Below are 18,378 nucleotides of genomic sequence, written 5' to 3'. Positions count from 1 at the left end.
GTGTTGCTTGCCCCACGCTGTCCTGGGGAGTAATTTTTTAATTCTTGAAATGTCCATCGTGATCCTTGAGAGTTGACAGTTAATCCGACCTGTAACTGTAGCTAATTAAAAGTGAGTTTGAGCCCTCAGTAATTGCACCATGGGTGCCTCACCCTTTCCCTCTCTCTCTCGCTCGCCTGTGTGCATCATTCCCCTCTAACGTGTGTTTGTGGTGCGTGTGTGCAAGTGTGTGTGTTTGCACACATGCCAGACAAAACCCACACCAGGGTTGCAGGGCAGATTACTCCTCCAGTCTACCAGACGTACCGCCCCGCTTTACAACACAATCATGTCGGGTGTAATTTATCCTCTGAATGTGACATTTGATCTGTTGCTGATTTGGATCAGAATCAGAATTGCATTTTTCAAGTTACCCAATTTTCGACCTGACAAATTTAGAACCACATTTCCGTGCTTGGTAATAATCTTTATTGTCACAAGTAGGCTGACATTAACACTGCAATGAAGTTACTGTTGTAAAAAAATCTAATTCAAGTGGCTGGGAAAGAGAGCAGCAAAGTCTAACTACAGTGATTGGTAAAGGTTGAGCAGGGCAACTCCTTTGCTTTGGCACTCAGTGGGCAGAATTATACCTTGTAAAAACGGGACTGTTTTCACCCCACACTGATGTAATATCTGGGGTGGTGATGTTAGACTGTGATCCCGATGTCATCATGCTGGGCAGCAATAACAAGGTGTGCGGGTCAGGGCGCTGAAATCAAGAGCCCACTCGGCAATTTGAAACAAGAAATTAATGCCCATTTAAGCTGACACTGATGTCCCAGGACTGACCTCCAACAACCACAACCATCTTCCTTTGTGCCAACCAGCGGAGATTTTGCACCCTGATTCCCATTGACTCCAGTTTCACTCGGGATCCTTGATGCCACACTCGGTCTAATGTCAGGGGCTCTAATGTCAACTCTCACCTCACCTCTGGAGCTCAGCTCTTTTGTCCATGTTTGAACCAAGGCATGAGGTCAGGAGCTGAGTGACCCTGGTGGAACCCAAACTGAACGTCAGTGAACAGATTATTACCGAGTAAGTGCTGCTTGATAGCACTGTGGATAACCCATTCCATCACTTTACTGATGATGGAGAGTAGACTGACGGGTTGGCAATTTGCCGGGTTGGATTTGTTCTGCCTTTTCTGGGCAATTTTCCACATTGCCGGGTAGATGCCAGTGTTGTAGCTGTACTGGAACAACTTGGCTAGGAGTGCGGCAGGTTCTGGAGCACAAGTCCTTCAGTACTATTGCCGGGATATTGTCAGGGCCCAGAGCCTTTGCAGTTTCTAGTGCCTTTAGCTGTTTCTTGATATTGCGTGGGGAGAATCGAATTAGCTGAAGGCTGACATCTGTGATGCTGGGACCTCTGGAGGAGACCGAGATGGATCATCCACTCAGCACTTCTGGCTGAAGATTGTTGCGAATGCCTCAGCTTTGTCTTTTGCACAGAGGTGCTGGGCTCCTCCATTATTGAGGATGGGGATATTTGTGGAGCCGCCTCCTCCAGTGAGTTGTTTAATTGTCCACCACCATTCACGGCTGGATGTGGCAGGACTGGAGAGCTTAGATCTGATCCGTTGATTACAGGATTGCCTAGCTCTGTCCATCACTTGCTGCTTATGCTTTTGGAATGTAAGTAATCCTGTGTAGCTTCACCAGGTTGACACCTCATTTTTCGGTATGCCTAGTGCTGCTCCTGGCATGCTCTCCTACACTCGTCATTGAACCAGGGTTGATCCCCTGGCTTGGTGCTTGGGTTAGAGTGGGGGATATGCCAGGCCATGAGGTTACAGATTGTGGCTAAGTACAATTCTGCCAATGGCCCACAGTGCCTCACGGATGTCCAATCTTCAGTTGCTAGATCAGTTCTGAATCTTATTAGGATCCTGGACCAGACTCCAACAGTGTCTCGGACACTGTACAGAAACCCCAATATTTTATTTAAATTTTGTCAGACTGTGAGGAAAGGATTCCTCGCTCCGGGAGTGATTTCACAAAGAAATTCGGATATGATTTATTAAAAACAAACTTTATTACCAACACGGTATCAGAATATATTTAACATCACAAGAAAATAGCTGACAATTACCCTTAAACAATGATAATCAATACAGTGACACAATACCCTTAACTGCTATCTTTACTTCCATTCAAATCAACAGAACCATCTCGGATCCCAATCCACTTTTCAATACAGTTAGCACTCAGGAATATTGGCTGTACAGAGATGTCTGGAAAGTCCACTTTGAGAAAGAGAGATTTTTTGAGGCTATTTAAAGAAAAGGACCTGACCCCCTATCAGAATATTGCAGCATCTCTGGCTGTATTTCTTCAGAAAACCTCTCAGCTCAGCCAAAAACTAACCCTGAAATCCCCAACAGCTGACTGCTTCAACCCCGGGCTCCTCCCATTAACCACATCATCTTACTAAGCTGAAGACAACGGATGGGATTCTCCATCCCGCCAGCTCCGTTTCCCCCCGACTGGCAGTGGGATTCTCCGTTCCCGCAGACGGCCAATGGGTCTCCCATTGTGGGCACCCCACGCCATCAGGAAACCCGCGAATGTGGGTGCGCTGCCGGCGAAGCGGAGGATCCCGCTAACGGAGAATCCCGCAGAATGTCTCCAATTAGTTACCCCCCAGGGAACCCGCTTAATATAAATAAAAGTCCATTAGCCCAAACTTTTACAATGCTTAAATTGAACCTCTGACTCCAAAAAGGCTGCCTGTCTTTCAAAGCAGGCTTTTTGACCCTCCATCGTGTTGTGTGGCAATCCCACCGTGCTAAATGGGATAGATCGTGATGAATGTTGGAATTTCAGATATATTGTGTGATATGTGTTTGGTGCAGTAAGGGGTAAAATCCTGGGCTCACCAGTTTGTGCTTCCTTTAGTTGTGAGGTGGGTATTCCCACTGAGGTGTATGTATCTGCGCTGGTGCTGGATGCAGAGTAAAGATGTGACGCTGAGCCCTCTGTGGTTCATCTTCTTCCCCGGGTTCGTGCAGACCCCCAGGATGTTCAGCAGCAACAGCCAATGGGGCGCTGGTGCAGGAGACAAAAATAGGGAAGGCCTTCAGCCTTCAAGGCGAGTCCACGTAGTCATATGGCTGTATTGGCAGCACATCCAGCATTGTGAGATGTTACTCTTTGCTTGTATTTCACAACTTCCAACATGCAGCCACTCAATCCTCCCACGGTGTATGAGAGCATTCAAGATCATCGATGCTTATTTCATAGCATAACAGACATTGTTCACTTTCCCTTTGGCCTTGCTGACACATATCTCTCCATTACACATAATGCTTCCGGCCTTCCCAGGACCTTCCTCCTATTCCACCTCTCCCAGTGGAGTAGCTCCACTGATTGACAGTAAGCTGAAACACCTCCTCCTCCAATGGTGTGAGCATTGCCACGGTGGGCCTTCACCTCCTGCAAATAGAGAGCATCATTGCAATGATTTTGGAGTCTACTGCACAATTATGCGTTTGTATGTTTGGCAGCTGCGAACTCCACAGGCTGATCAATCTGCATTGTCAATTAACTATGTATCTTTCACGCCCACCTCCACCAGACCTCCTCCATAGGCCTCGGAGCCAGGCACTGGCCTTCTTGCATCATGCCAACCTGCATTTGTACAGAAGTGAATGTCCTCAAAGAGCCGTTCCACATCCCTCCAAGAGTGTTCCACTCCATAATGGAGGCTGCTTCACCCTAGCAGATCTTAGGAGGTCATTGAGATGTTTTCTGCACTGCACCCAGGTCCTCACGAGGTTCCCACGACGGTTAACATCCACTGTAACCTCCAGGCTGCTTGGTCACGCTGTGAGGTCTCTTCCCATTAGCTGGCATGAGGATCACCCATTAACCATCATCAAACTTAGAGTCGTGCTTTTGTTCTGGCCATTACCTCTGTCCCTTCTCTTATCTATCTGCGTCCTCGCTACAAGTCATCATCATATTCCCTCTGCAACTGGATCCTCGACTTCCTGACCCACAGACCACAATCAGTGGTAATAAACAACAACACCTCCTCCACGATAGTCCTCAGTACCAGGGCCCCCTCAAGGCTGCGTGCTTAGCCTCCTCTACTCCCTGTACACACACGACTGGGTGGCAAAGTTTGGCTCCAACTCGATCTACAAGTTGACCAGATTTTCTGGCTGCACAGCTGACAGCAAAGTAGGCTCAAACCGTCCTCCCCGTGTGTGCGCGGGTTTCCTCCGGGTGCTCCGGTTTCCTCCCACAGTCCAAAGATATGCGGGTTAGGTGGATTGGCCATGCTAAATTGCCCGTAGTGTCCTAAAAAAAGTAAGGTTAAGGGGGGGGTTGTTGGGTTACGGGTATAGGGTGGATACGGGGGTTTGAGTGGGGTGATCATTGCTCGGCACAACATCGAGGGCCGAAGGGCCTGTTCTGTGCTGTACTGTTCTATGTTCTATGTTCTATGTACCCCCACCTCCGTCCTGCGCTAAACGAGGCGTACTCGAGTTCAAACCTACCCCCACCCCCGTCCTGCGCTAATCGAGGCGTACTCGAGTTCAAACCTACCCCCGCCCCCGTCCTGCGCTAATCGAGGCGTACTCGAGTGAAAAGCTTAACCGTTGCTCTTTATCAACCAAACACAGTCTTGATTTTGTTGTTCTCCTTTCGTACTTGCTTTCTTAAAACTTATTCTTTAGAGGTGGCCTTTGCTGCCAAGACCGATATTTATCACCCATCTCAAGTCGTCCTTTGAGGAGATGGTTGGTGAGCTGCCCTCGTCAACTGGCAGTTTGGTAAACTAAGGTTAAAGCTAACCATCTTCGTGGGGACTGGAGCCATTAATAGACCCAGGCTGGGTAAGGACGGAATATAATAATAAGCTTCATAATAATATTTATTGTCACCAGTAGGTTTACATTAAACTGCAATGAAGTTACTGTGAAAAGCCCCCAGTCGCCACACTCCGGCGCCTGTTCGGGTACACAGAGGGAGAATTTAGAATGTCCAATTCACCTAACAGCACGTCTTTTGGGTCTTGTGGGAGGAAACCGGAGCACCCGGAGGAAACCCACGCAGACACGTGGAGAACGTGCAGACTCCGCACAGACAGTGACCCAAGCCGGGAATCGAACCTGGAACCCTGGAGCTGTGAAGTAGCAGTGCTAACCACTGTGCTACCGTGCCGCCAACTTTATTCCCTTCCCTAAAGGACTTTAATGAACCAGTTGGGTTTTAGCAACAATCTGACAGCTCTTTTTCATTTCTAGGTTTTTCATCAGCTGATTATAAATTCGCAAACTGTCCGCGCTGAGTTTTCAACTTGTTCCCTAACAATTAAAAGCTGATGTGTTACAAAGGCAGAGATGTGTCACAGACCGAGGTGATGTAATTGCGGGAGAGTCTCTGTCGGGAGTTTGGCTGCAATCTGTTAGCTTAAGTGCTGGTTGTCAATGCGTCTGCTCTTCAAACCAACATTGTTGCTTCTGTGTGCTGTTGTCACAGGCTGATTCCTCCGCTCAACCAGCTTGACTTGCTGCGGAACCTCAAGAGCAAATCAGGACTCACCTTCAGGTACTGAACATGTCTGCTGGCAACAGGAGCCATTTCGTTACAACCTGAGATAGCTCAAGAACAACCCATGATGCTAACTTATTGTGAGAGCAGGTTGCATAAACTAGACTTGCATTCCCTTGAGTTTTGAACGTTCAGGTTTGATCTATCTAAGATGTTGACAATGATGAAATGAGAGATGCGGTATTCTTTCCCCTTCTGAGGGAATCAATGAGCAGGAGAATGCTGGGCACCTGAAATTAAAATAGAAAATGATAAAATTCTCAGAATGTGAGGCAGCATTTGTGAAGATGGAAATAAAGGCTCATATTTCAGATAGATGTGCTGCTGATGGTCATCTTTGTCATATAAACGTTTTCCATCGTAAGTTCCTCGGCCCTGAAATCTCACAAGTTTTATCTCTGTAAAGGCATCACTGCACAGCACCCGATCAGGTCCACGCAAATCACTGAAAATACTGCCTGAAGTTTGGTATCATTTGCCATCTTGTTTTTTTCAGTAACTGAAAATTTTAATGCCCCAAAATAAGCATTTTAAACACTCCTTGTCAATGTCCTTAAAAAAAAGAATCGCAACAATATTGAAATTGCACTAGTTCATTACATGGTCAATTTCTTCTTTAAATCTTTAGCTTGACGATCTCAGTTCCTTCAATAAGCAGGCTTTGATTTGGCGTTTCTCCTTTGAGTGTGCTGTTGAATTTAGATTGTGCAGGTTTAGCATCAGTTGTTGTGCCCGATTTCCTGAAGGTGAGTGGTTCCTATTGTTGTAATCTGTGCTCCGAATGGAATATTTTTTCTTCAGCTTCCAGCAGTTTCTCTCCAATTGCTACTTCCAAATGAATTTGAAAATAAGAGGACAGGATTTTTTTAAAAACTGAGATAAAAATTATATCCCTTTTAAAATGTAAGGGTAGCCTGCAGCTGTATCCATCTGTGGTAGTGAATGTGAGGAGACATATACGCTTATTACACATTTGGATTAATATTCATTAAGTGTACTGAGCTGAGAGAAAAACTTTAGTCAGAGACAATGTGAAGGGGAAGGGGTTGATCTTCATTTAAAATTAATTCTGCATTCAAAGGCTCATTTTCTTAGCTGTGTTATGATGACGTTTAGAAAAAGGCAATGCGAAAGGATGATGTAGACAGATCTGTACTCTGTAACTAACCCTGTTCTGTAACAGTCCTGGGAGTGTTTGATGGGGACAGTATAGAGGGAGCTTTACTCTGTAACTAACCCTGTTCTGTAACAGTCCTGGAAGTGTTTGATGGGGACAGTGTAGAGGGAGCTTTACTCTGTATCTAACCCCGTGCTGTATCTGTCCTGGGAGTGTTTGATGGGGACAGTGTAGAGGGAGCTTTACTCTGTATCTAACCCCGTGCTGTACCTGTCCTGGGAGTGTTTGATGGGGACAGTGTAGAGGGAGCTTTACTCTGTATCTAACCCCGTGCTGTACCTGTCCTGGGAGTGTTTGATGGCAACAGTGTAGAGGGAGCTTTACTCTGTATCTAACCCCGTGCTGTACCTGTCCTGGGAGTGTTTGATGGGGACAGTGCAGAGGGAGCTTTACTCTGTATCTAACCCCGTGCTGTACCTGTCCTGGGAGTGTTTGATGGAGACAGTGTAGAGGGAGCTTTACTCTGTATCTAACCCCATGATGTACCTGTCCTGGGAGTGTTTGATGGCGACAGTGTAGAGGGAGCTTTACTCTGTATCTAACCCCGTGCTGTACCTGTCCTGGGAGTGTTTGATGGGGACAGTGTAGAGGGAGCTTTACTTTGTATCTAACCCCGTGCTGTACCTGTCCTGGGAGTGTTTGAATGGGGACAGTGTAGAGGGAGCTTTACTCTGTATCTGACCCCATGCTCCTGTCCTGGGAGAGTTTGATGGGGATAGTGTCGAGGGATCTTCAGTGTGTGCCTGATTACTTTTAAAAGGTTTATGATGTGTGATCTTGGTTGTGTGCAGGTTAGGTGGAATGACCCTGATAAAATTGCCCCTTAGTGTCCAGGGATGTGGAGGTTAGGTGGGGTTATGTGGATAGGGCAGGGGAGTGGGCCTAGGCAGGATGCTCTTTCAGTTGGTTGGTGCAGACCAATGGGCCGAATGGCCTCCTTCTGCACTGTAGGGATTCTGTGCTTCTATGGTAACATCTGCCACTGTCTCCAAGTCTCCTAATAAAAATCCCGACTCAACAGTGCCTTCGGTCTTACCTATCCTGAAAGAATTCCGAATTCATAGATTCATAAAATGCCGGCAATTTGATCAAAGAGCCTGGCATTCTGATTAACCACTTGTCTGTGTTCTGTTTTTCTTGCTGCAGGAAGGACACGCTGGAGAGCACCCCCAGGTTTGCTTCATTTAATGCTCTGATTTTAAAAATGCTGGAAACCTTGTCCACCCCCCCCCCCCCCTCCCCCCAAATCCATGCTGATGTGATTTATTGTTTTGAGTTTTAGGAGTTCAAATGATCACTTTTTGGGGTTCAGTGAGATGCTGACCTCACTGTCTTGTTGCTATGGTGATTTAATTCAGGAGCATCCATTGTCATTAGAATGTCCCTTTAAGAAAGTTTTTTGTCTTATCACATGGCTTCAGTGATGTCATTGTGTGGGTGGAGCTGGGCTGTGGCTCTGGGTTTTTACTTTCGCTTTGAGTTTGAACAGGTTTTGTTCTGCACAGGTTGAAAGAAGGTTTTTTTTTCTCTATCTGCATTTTAAAAGCTGTTTCCAGACTGCTTCATAACTTGATAAGAAGCAACTGTTTTCTGGAAGAAATTCAAACCTGCTGTTTTGGAAAGGAAACAAGAGCATCCGGACCAGGTCTTGAGTGCTGTGTGCTGGCTCACACCTTTGAAAAGGGTTTCTGGTTTATGGGATCTTGTTATTAAATTGGAACAGCTAAAGGGGGAATTTATTAAGGGTTATACATAGAGTACTGTAGCTGTGTGGGGTATTTATGTTTACAGTTGATAAAAATGCTTACTGTGTGTGTTTATAAAAATGTTAACTAAATTCATACAATAAACCTTGTTTTGATTAAAGGAGCTTAATGCCTCTGTTGAACAACATCTGAAAGGCAGGTCCTTGTGTTCATCATAACTAAAATCAATAAACAGTTGTAGGTCAGGTGAACTCCATAATATACTTTGGAGTTTTCCAAACCCTGGCCCATAACACCATTGATTTTCAGAGTTGCTGTTACCCAGATACAGGGCCGTGCATGTTGTTTTTATGTACTGTTGTTGTTCTCAGTGTGTCTCCCCTCTCCGCAGGCTCCTGTCTTTCCCTGGGTCATGCAGCGACAGAGGTTAAGTGCTTAAGGGCGCTGCTGCTGTCAGTCTTGAACCTGTCAATGGGAAGCGAGCAGTAACAGCCCAGGCAAGGGACTGTCTCTCTCTGATCGCTCTTTGATCCCTGCAGGATGCTGTCTGCCCGATGGCCAGGCTGCATCCAGCTGAAGCATTGCGAAGATCAGTGAATTGGCAGCAATTGAGAGTCTATTGGTCGGGGTGAATGTGGAAATCTGCAGGTAGCGGAGCTTCAATACTTCCGACATCTTGTCAACTTCTCTTTGCATTTACTTCAGTTGCCGGGGTGGGGGGGGGGGGGGGGGAGAGACCTGACCGACAACCATTCTGCTTCCTGTCAGTTCTCCACCCTTTCTGAAAATGAATAATGAGCCAGTTAGATTTCCAATGCCAAGTCCCGTGCACAGAACACGATTTGCTTGCAGTGCTGCGGTTGAGGATTATTCTCGATGTTTCAATGTTGGGTCTGAAATGACGGTGTCCGTTTATTTGTCTCTCTTTGATAACTGTCTTTCCTTTTCGCTTAAGCAGAGAATTGAGCTTTGACAGTAGGAGGTATGTTTTATCCTTACCACTTGTTCCCTTCTGCACCCTTTGCAAGAAGACAGGATCCTTTCGAAGACTCCTCGGGAAGCCCAGACATCCTCAGTATGATCCCTTTCCCCTGCCTGCCTTCTAACTATACAAAGCCCTGGTCAGGTTCTGGCACCGATATTTTATGTCTAAGTAGCTTGAAGCCATCTCTAAATCAGCAAGTTTTTTGAGTTAGAGAAACAGCAACAAACTTCATTTGTTAGTAAGGGGTCCAATTTGTTTCTGTGAAAACACCCAAGTGAATACATTCTGTAAGGATTTGGAGATTTTTGGAGTTTTAAGGAGCTTTGGTGAGATTTAAAGCTTACTGCACAGGATTCATCAGCCATGTAATGATCTCCTCAATTCCATATTGCTCATAAACAGGGTCACTCTCTGTTTCTGGTCCCCTCCCTTTCACCTAACGCTCTTGATAGTCCTGTGTCTCGGGGTCTCCCTTTATGGCCCACCGAGCTGAGGAGGACATGTCGGAGATGGAACCTGATGTTAATCTCTTCGCTCAGTGAGAGTAAATGAAGAGAGAGCTAAATGGAGACAGTGACTATCGCAGCTTTCACACAGCAAGCAGAAAGACACGTTTGGTCACTAATCGGTTCATTCAGATCTTTTTGTTGTTATTGCCAACACTCCCACTGAAATTTTTACTTATTCCTGAATACACAGATATGGCCGATGTATCACGCAAAGAACTGCAAAGCCGATGAACATTAACCTCTGATTTGACACAGTTTTTTCACTATTCGCTGAATCAGTCACTCATTGTTCTCTTACTTGTTAATGTCCATTTACGTGGCAATATCCCACAGATATCAATGCCCATTCACATATCTGCAGAAACTTCCCATAGGGAAATCAGGGATAGACAATTAATACGGGCCTAACACATCAGGTAGCAGCAGCATCTCATTTCCTGCACTGCTACTGTCATTGCACCTCATTGGTTGCAGAATCCCTACAGTGCAGAAGGAGGCCATTTGGCCCATCGACCGCTACATCGACCGCTTGAAAGAACACCTTACCCAAGCCCCTGCCAATTACCTAGCACCCAGTAACCCCACCTAACCTTTTGGACACTAAGGGACAATTTATCATGGCCAATCCACCAAACAATCACATCTTTAGACTGTGGGAGGAAACCGGAGCACCCGGAGGAAACCCACACAGACACGGGGAGAACGTGCAGACTCCGCACAGACAGTGACCCAAGCCGGGAATTGAACCTGAGACACTGGAGCTGTGAAGCAACAGAGCTAACCATTGTGTTACCATGCTGCTGTGGCTTCAGACAGAATTGAACCTGGGACCCTGGCACTGTGAGGCAGTGGTACTAACCACTGTGCCCCTGTCAGATCCTTTTGAATATCCTGAGGTTGTGAAAGGTGCCATATAAATGAAAGTCTCTTTATTTTCTTGTTGTCTCTGTGGAGTTTCAGACCAATTCCCAAGAGTTGAAAGGAGGTTGGTCAGGCAACGGCCACACTGTCTGTGGCTGAATTAGTCAGCCCTCTATTTCCCTTTGTCCTAATTGTGATCAAAGCAAAGATACTGGGGCAAAATGATCATGTTCTTATTGAGTGCAAAACTCCGTTCTCCTTTGATTCCCGTACCAGCCTCCCCGAACAGGCGCCGGAATGTGGTGACGAGGGGCTTTTGACAGTAACTTCATTGAAGCCTACTCGTGACAATGAGCGATTATTATTATTTGTATCTTTGTTTAAAAAGGTCACACTGAAGTTTTGGAATCTTTTCTAACTGGGATGTGCAGCCATGAGAGAATGTTCTGCTAAACACAGCAATATATCAGGTTGTCCACGAGCTGGATTAATCTCAACCATGAGACACGCCAGCCAATTCTGAGTTGCTTTTCAGCCAAGTGACATGATCTCTGCTTCACGTCTAGTTGGCTGTTGCAGATCATGCAGAGCCCACACTATCACCAGTCACTTAGCCTAATTCAGATTCCCCCCCCCCCCCCGTGCATTTATCAACTGGTAATTCATCTCTGCTCAACATCTCTGTCATGTAATCACAGCTTCAGTTTGCAGAACTGCCTATCGTTCCTCTTCATGTGGGATATGTGTTTGGCATCAGGACAGATTCGAAACCTGTCAGTCTGGAGTAAAACCACTCCCATGAATCAAGTGGCCATTAAAGAACATGCTCAACTTGCCTTCTCATTGGAATTTGCTTGCCACCTGGTATTCAGATGGTTCTTCTGTGGAATCCAGGCCGAGCCAAGTATTCAGCACCATGAGTGGCTCAGCTCTGCACAGGGTGCAGGAGGAAGATGAGGAGTTAGGAGAGCAGGAGTAATGTGGGATCTAACAGTCAGGATTTCCTGCAGTCACAGTCATAACTCCAGGATGGTGTGTTAAGTACCTGGTGTCAGGATCAAGGACATAGACATGGAACATAGAATGCAGAAGGAGGCCATTCGGCCCATCGAGTCTGCACCGACCCACTTAAGCCCTCACTTCCACCCTATCCCTGTAACCCAAAAACCCCACCTAACCTATTTGGACACTAAGGGGCAATTTATCATGGCCAATCCACCTAACCTGCACATCTTTGGGCTGTGGGAGGAAACCGGAGCACCTGGAGGAAACCCACGCAGACACGGGGAGAACGTGCAGACTCCGCACAGACAGTGACCCAGCGGGGAATCGAACCTGGGACCCTGGCTCTGTGAAGCCACAGTGCTAGCCACTTGTGCTACCATGCTGCCCCAGAGGAGATCACTGAGTGACTGTATAACGCTCTGAGGGTGGTGGGGGGGGGGGGGGGGGGGGGGGAGAACAGCCAGCTCCCGTGGTTCATACCTGCACCAATGACTTAGCTAGAAAGAGGGATGAGGTCCTGCAGTCAGATTTTAGGGAGCGAGGAAGGAGGCCAGCAAACAGGACTACAAAGTTGATAATCACTGGATCAGTGTCACTCACCAGTGGGTATAGAAATCGGTGGATTGGCTAGATGGTGCAGGAGGGAGGGCTTTAGTTTCCTGGGATACTGGGGCTTGTGCTGTTGGAGGTGGGACCTGTACAGGCTGGGTGGGTTGCATGTCACCAGAACAGGGATCAATGAACTCACGGGCCGAATCAGTAATGTTATTGGGAAGTTTCAACGTAGTTGGTAGGGGGATGGGAACCAGGATGAAACATTACTGAGTAAGAGCAAGACGTACGACAAAGTGGAAGAGACAGATAGCACTAAGGGTAAGAAATAGCAAAAACATTAGGTGGAATCAGTGTAGGAGGGAATGCGATAATGGTGAATGCACATGATAAATAAGGTTGGTTAGCAGACACAGATAGTCACCAGACAATATGATAGCATGGTCATAACCAAACCCTGGCTCAAAAAGGGCCGGGGATGGGGCTTGGAGGGGGGGATTTTCCAGCCCGTTCTCAGCAACGGGATTTCCAGATCATGGCTGATCTGACTGTAATCTCAGTCCCCCATTCCTGATAACGTTTCACCCCCTCTTCGTCAAGAAACTACCTCGTTCTGCATTAAAAATATTCAAAGACTCTGCTTCCATCTCTTTAGTTCCAGAGACTCACGTACATCTGAGAGAAAAAACATCTCTTAATTTCTGTCTTAAATGGGCGACACCTTGGGCGGCATTGAGAATCGCCCGGTGCCGGAGTCAATCACCCCCCCCGCCGTGTCCCAAATTCTCCATCCCCCCCCGAGATTCAGCGGGGACGGGAATCACGCCGCGCTGGTCGGCGGGCCCCCCGTGGCGATTCTCCGGCCCGCGATGGGCCGAAGTCCCGCCGCTGACAGGCCTCTCCCGCCGGCGGGAATCAAAATACCTACCTGACCGGCGGGATTGGCGGCGCGGGTGGGCGCCAGGGTCCTTGGGGGGGGGGGGGGTGATCAGACCCCGGGGGGGTGCCCCTACGGTGGCCTGGCCCGTGACTGGGGCCCACCGATTGGCGGGCAGGCCTGTGCCGTGGGGGCACTCTTTTTCTTCTGCCTCCGCGAAAGAGACCCCCTCCCCTGCGCATGCGCCGGTATGATGTCAGCAGCCGCTGATGCTGCAGCGCATGCAGGGACTTACGCCGGCCAGCGAAGTCCTTTCGGCCCCGGCTGCCGTGGCGCCAAAGGCCGTCCACGCCAGCCGGCGGTGTGGGAACCACTCCGGCGTGAGCCTAGCCCCTCAATGTGAGGGATTGGCCCCTAAAGGTGCAGAGAATTCCCGGCCCGACGCCGGAGTGGTACATGCCACTCCGACACGTCGGGACCCCCCGCCCTGCCGGGTAGGGGAGAATCCCGGCCCTCATTTTTAAACAGTGACCCCTAGTTCTAGATTCTCCCACAAGAAGAAACACCCTCTCCACATCCACCCTGTCAATACCCCTGAGGATCTTGGAGGTTCCGATAAAGTCACTTCTTAACCTCCTAATCTCCAGTGAATACAAATCTAATCTGTCCAACTTCATAGGAGGATCCACCCATCAAGGTGTGAGACTGGTAAACCTTCTCTGAACTGCTTCTTACTGAGTAATGGGCGGGGGGGGGGGGGGACTTTAATTATCCTGATGTAGACTGGGAGAGGAACAGTGTAAAGGGCAGAGAGGAGGGAAAGTTTCTGAAGTGTGTTCAGGATAATCTTACAGATGAGGAAGTTCCCGGACCGACGTGGAAGCAATCACTGCTGGATCTGGCTCCGGGCGGTGTGGTGAATCAAGTGGATCAAGTATCGGTCAGAGAACATTTAGGGGGTAATGACTGTTCTTTCATAAGGTTCAGGTTGGCTGTGGAAAGGGTCAAGGAGTAACCCAGAGTAAAAACCCAGAGTAATTAATTGGGGGAGATTAATTAATTTCAGAGCGGCGAGAACAGTTCTGGCCCAGATAAATTGGAATCCGAGATTAACAGACAAAACAAGAACTGAACAATGGGCTGCCTTTAGAGAGGAGATTGTTCAGGTACAGTCGAGGTCTCTTCCCATAAGGATGACAGGAAGGACGACAGAAAGCCAGAACTCCCTGGGTGATGATAAGAGAGTACAACACAGCAGAAATAAAGGTGGATAGCACAAAGTGAGACCCAAGTTGAATATAGAAAGTTCTGAGGGAAAATGAAAAGCAAATGAGCGAAGGAAAGGGAAAGTATAAGAAGAGACTGGCAGCTAACATAACAGGGAATCCAAAAGTCATCTGTCGGTATAAAAGTAGAAGTAGGAGAAAGGACAAGTGGGGCTGATTGGGACTAAGATAATTTATGCGTGGAGACATGGCTAAAATACAAAATTAATGCTTTGAATTTACCTTTAGAAAAGGATGATGCCAACCTTTAAATGCCGGATGGGCTGATATTGATACAAATGGGGCATTAGATAGGCTGCCTGCACTTAGAGGTGACAAGTCGGCAGGACTCTATAAGGTACATCCAAGGGTCCTGAGAGAGATAAGGGTGGACATGTGGAGGCTCTGGCCAAAATATTCCAATCCTTAAATAGAGTGTGATGCCAGAGGACTGGAGGATTGCAAAAGTTACACTCTGGCTCAAAATTTGCAAAAATTACACTCTGGTTTCAGATCGAACTCAGCAACTACAGGCCAGTCAGTTTAACCCTGGCGATTGAAAAGCTTTAGAGACAATTACATTGGACAGAATTAACGGTTACTTGGACAAATATCTCCCCCACAAGATGAAACATCCTTCAGGTATGACAAGGCCCCTCAGGATCTTTTATATTGTAAAAAGATCACCTCTCATTCTTCAAAGCTACAATGCCTATAGAGTGTGAGGTGATTTTTCGTTGGAAGAACGAGGAGAAATAATGTAAAATAAAGGATCCAGTTCTAAGGGGGATGTAGGAGCAGAGGGACCTGGATATATGTGAGCACAAGACATTGAAGGTGGCAGCGCTTCTAGTGAAACATACAGAAGTGTGGGCTTTATTAATAGGAGCATAGAAGATAAAAGGAACATTGACGTCAGCTGGAGTATTGTGTCCAGTTATGGGCGCTACATTTTCGGAAGGATGTGAAGGCTTCAGAGAGGGTGCAGAAAGGATTATTGGCAATGGTTCCAGGTGTGAGGAAGTTCAGTTACGTGGACAGATGGGGGAAGCTGGGCGTGTCCTCCTTGAAGAAGGAAAGGGCCAAAGGAGACTTGATGGAGGTGTTCAGAACCGTGATGGGTTGGGACAGAGTAAATAGAGAGGAGCAGCTGCCATTGGCGGAGGGGACACTGATTAAGGAAAACGCTAAAAGAGCCAATGCAGAAATGAGGAAAAAGGTTTTTAAGGAATGAGAGTTTGAGCTCTGGATTGCACTGACTGAGAGTGCGGCAGAGGTGGATTCAATCATGGCTTTCGCAAAGGGAATTGTGAGGTTAGCTGGGTAGAAACATTTGCAGGGCGATGGGGAAAAAGCAGACGAGGGAGACGAGCTGAGCTGCCAAAGCGAGAGCTACTTGGCCTCAATCTGTGTTGTAACCATTCTGTAATTCCTTAGTTCCCAACAGACCTGAGCTTAATGGGAAAAAGTAACACCAAATTGGCACTTAACTGGTAAACATGGCTAACGTAGGAAAGAGGATAATTCCACTCTGATAGAGACGGAATCTGTCTTGAGATTACATCTAAGGCACATTGCCACTGTAGAACAGAGGAAGATTTACTCTGTAATAACCCAGCTAGGCTATACAAATATCTGATGAGTGTGCCAAATGGAAAGCCTTCAGTACCCAGAACCAGCATATTTTAAAATATAAACTCCTCTGCACTATGTTTTGTGCAATTCACAGTACTTCAATAATCTACTACCTTGCACCCTGCAGCACACATTGAGCTTTTCTGACCCACTGAAAGGAAATCTGTAATCTTCGTGAAACCTCTGATAGCGCCAACTATTGCACTGACTGTAACAGCCTCACAACAAATGAGCTGGTGGACAAATACCTTCCTCCTTGATAGTCCAGCAAAGACAGAACGTGGGCAAATTAGTCCAGTTGCTCCTAGCCTAAACTGGCAGGGCTGATCTCAATGGGGCAGTGGTATATGTGCCAGCAATATCCTGTGTGCTCCTGTCATGGGAGAGACAATGGTAGGGTCCCTGTTGAGAATAGGTATTGGATGAGAATGGGCAGCACAGTAGCATAGTGGTTAGCACAACTGCTTCACAGCTCCAGGGTTGCAGGTTCGATTCCTGCCTTGGGTCACTGTCTGTGCGGACTCTGTACGTTCTCCCCGTGTGTGCGTGGGTTTCCTCCGGGTGCTCCGGTTACCTCCCACAGTCCAAAGATGTGCAGGTTAGGTGGATTGGCCGTGATAAATTGCCCTTAGTGTCCAAAATTGCCCTTAGTGTTGGGTTGGGTTACTGGGTTATGGGGATAGGCTGGCGTTGTTGACCTTGGGTAGGGTGCTCTTTCCAAGAGCCGGTGCAGACTCGATGGGCCGAATGGCCTCCTTCTGCACTGTAAATTCTATGATTCGGCGTCCCTTCATGGTCGAGTGACTCGCAAATGCGTTCTTTATCTGAGTTAATATCTGGCAGCTGGTAGCGCAGATGGGAAATTAAAATTGGGCTGGGTGTAACTCCGCCTCTGATTCGCTATCGCCAATTTTCCATTAGAACAAAGATAAATACAGCACAGGAACAGGCCTGTGCCGGCCATGATACCACCCTTGGCCAAAACCCTCAGCACTTCCTCGTGCCATATCCCTCTCTACCCATCCTATCCAGCCATCTTTCGAGATGTCTTTTGAACTATGACAGTGACTCAAACAGTAAGTATTTACTGTAGCACCAAGGACTAACTTATTCCCGATGAAACTTGACATGTGGGTGTGATACCGGATGGTGGGCAGCAACAATGGGAACAGTCATCCTGATACAGTCACACCAAAAGCAGCAAGTCACGAACTGGAGATGAAAGTTAGCCAAGGTTTGAGGGCATGGCTTTCGTCGAACACTGTCACCCGGGGACGGGGCACTTGTGCTCCTGTGCTTTACATTGAGAAATATTTGCACACTAACATAAACAGGACGTTGGAGGGGAAGGGGCTGAATGTATCCCATAACAGTACTCACGTTTGAAGGTCAGAGGATGTCTACCTGAGCCACTCTCAGTGTTACAGATTGCAGTTGTATATTTTGCCGCCTGCTATAGATTTTGTTTGTCCGTTTTGTATCTTGATGCACTTTTTTTCCCTTTGACGAAGTGTTGGAGGGGTGAGCAGGTTGATTATTGGCCTGTTGAACCAGATCATGAACAGTCTTTCTGTGACCAGGGGTGGGACTTGAACTTGGAGTTTCTGCCTCAGAGCCCAGTGAGCTCCAAGATCTCTCTTTTTTACAGATTCCATGATTAATGTGAGAGTTTGGCTCATTCCAGCTAAGTTGCTTCCTTTGGAGAATGCTGAGCTATTGATTCTGTAGCTGAATCACAGGGAATTATCGGTATTAATTCCCATTTTCCCCTTGTTTTCAGTAAACACAAATCACATCGTGATTCCGTGTGTGGAATGTGCTGCTCAGGAGACCCTAGGTATCCGTGTGAAACTCTCCCTTTGATAGATCGATCCCTGGCACGGCACGGCTCGTTGATTTGTCCTCTTGCTCGATCCCCCCCTCCCTTGCTCGCTCGCTCGCTCCCTTGTACCCTTCCTTGTTCCCTCTCCCCACTCCTTGTGTGTTTACTTCCCTTGCTGAATTCTCTTTTTCTCTCCGATCTATTTGTGGACTCGTTTTTGTGCCTTCTGCAAAAAATTCGAAAAGAGGACCCAATAGTTCTTTTCATGACTTATCTGCTCTCTGCTGGTCTAAAAGTCTTTTGTCACGAACTCTTCCATGATTAGAGAATAATCATAACCTTTAATGAAAAGTATCTATTGTGGGAAGGCAGAGGAAT

General features: G+C 47.2%; 1 protein-coding gene across 1 annotated transcript in view; it reads left to right on the top strand.

Moving 5' to 3' along the window:
* The window catches only part of LOC119969753 (potassium voltage-gated channel subfamily KQT member 2), a 218,063-nt gene that overhangs the window by 155,806 nt on the left and 43,879 nt on the right, over positions 1–18,378 (top strand). Inside the window, exons 9-11 of the mRNA XM_038803799.1 lie at positions 5,535–5,603; positions 7,930–7,956; positions 17,959–18,015. Coding sequence (XP_038659727.1) covers positions 5,535–5,603; positions 7,930–7,956; positions 17,959–18,015 — 153 coding nt within the window. The remainder of the gene's footprint in view (positions 1–5,534; positions 5,604–7,929; positions 7,957–17,958; positions 18,016–18,378) is intronic.

This window comes from Scyliorhinus canicula, chromosome 7 (assembly GCF_902713615.1).
Source record: "Scyliorhinus canicula chromosome 7, sScyCan1.1, whole genome shotgun sequence".
NCBI lineage: Eukaryota > Metazoa > Chordata > Chondrichthyes > Carcharhiniformes > Scyliorhinidae > Scyliorhinus > Scyliorhinus canicula.
The sequence above is the reverse complement of the archived record's forward strand: the minus strand, read 5'-3'. Positions and strand labels throughout refer to the sequence as shown.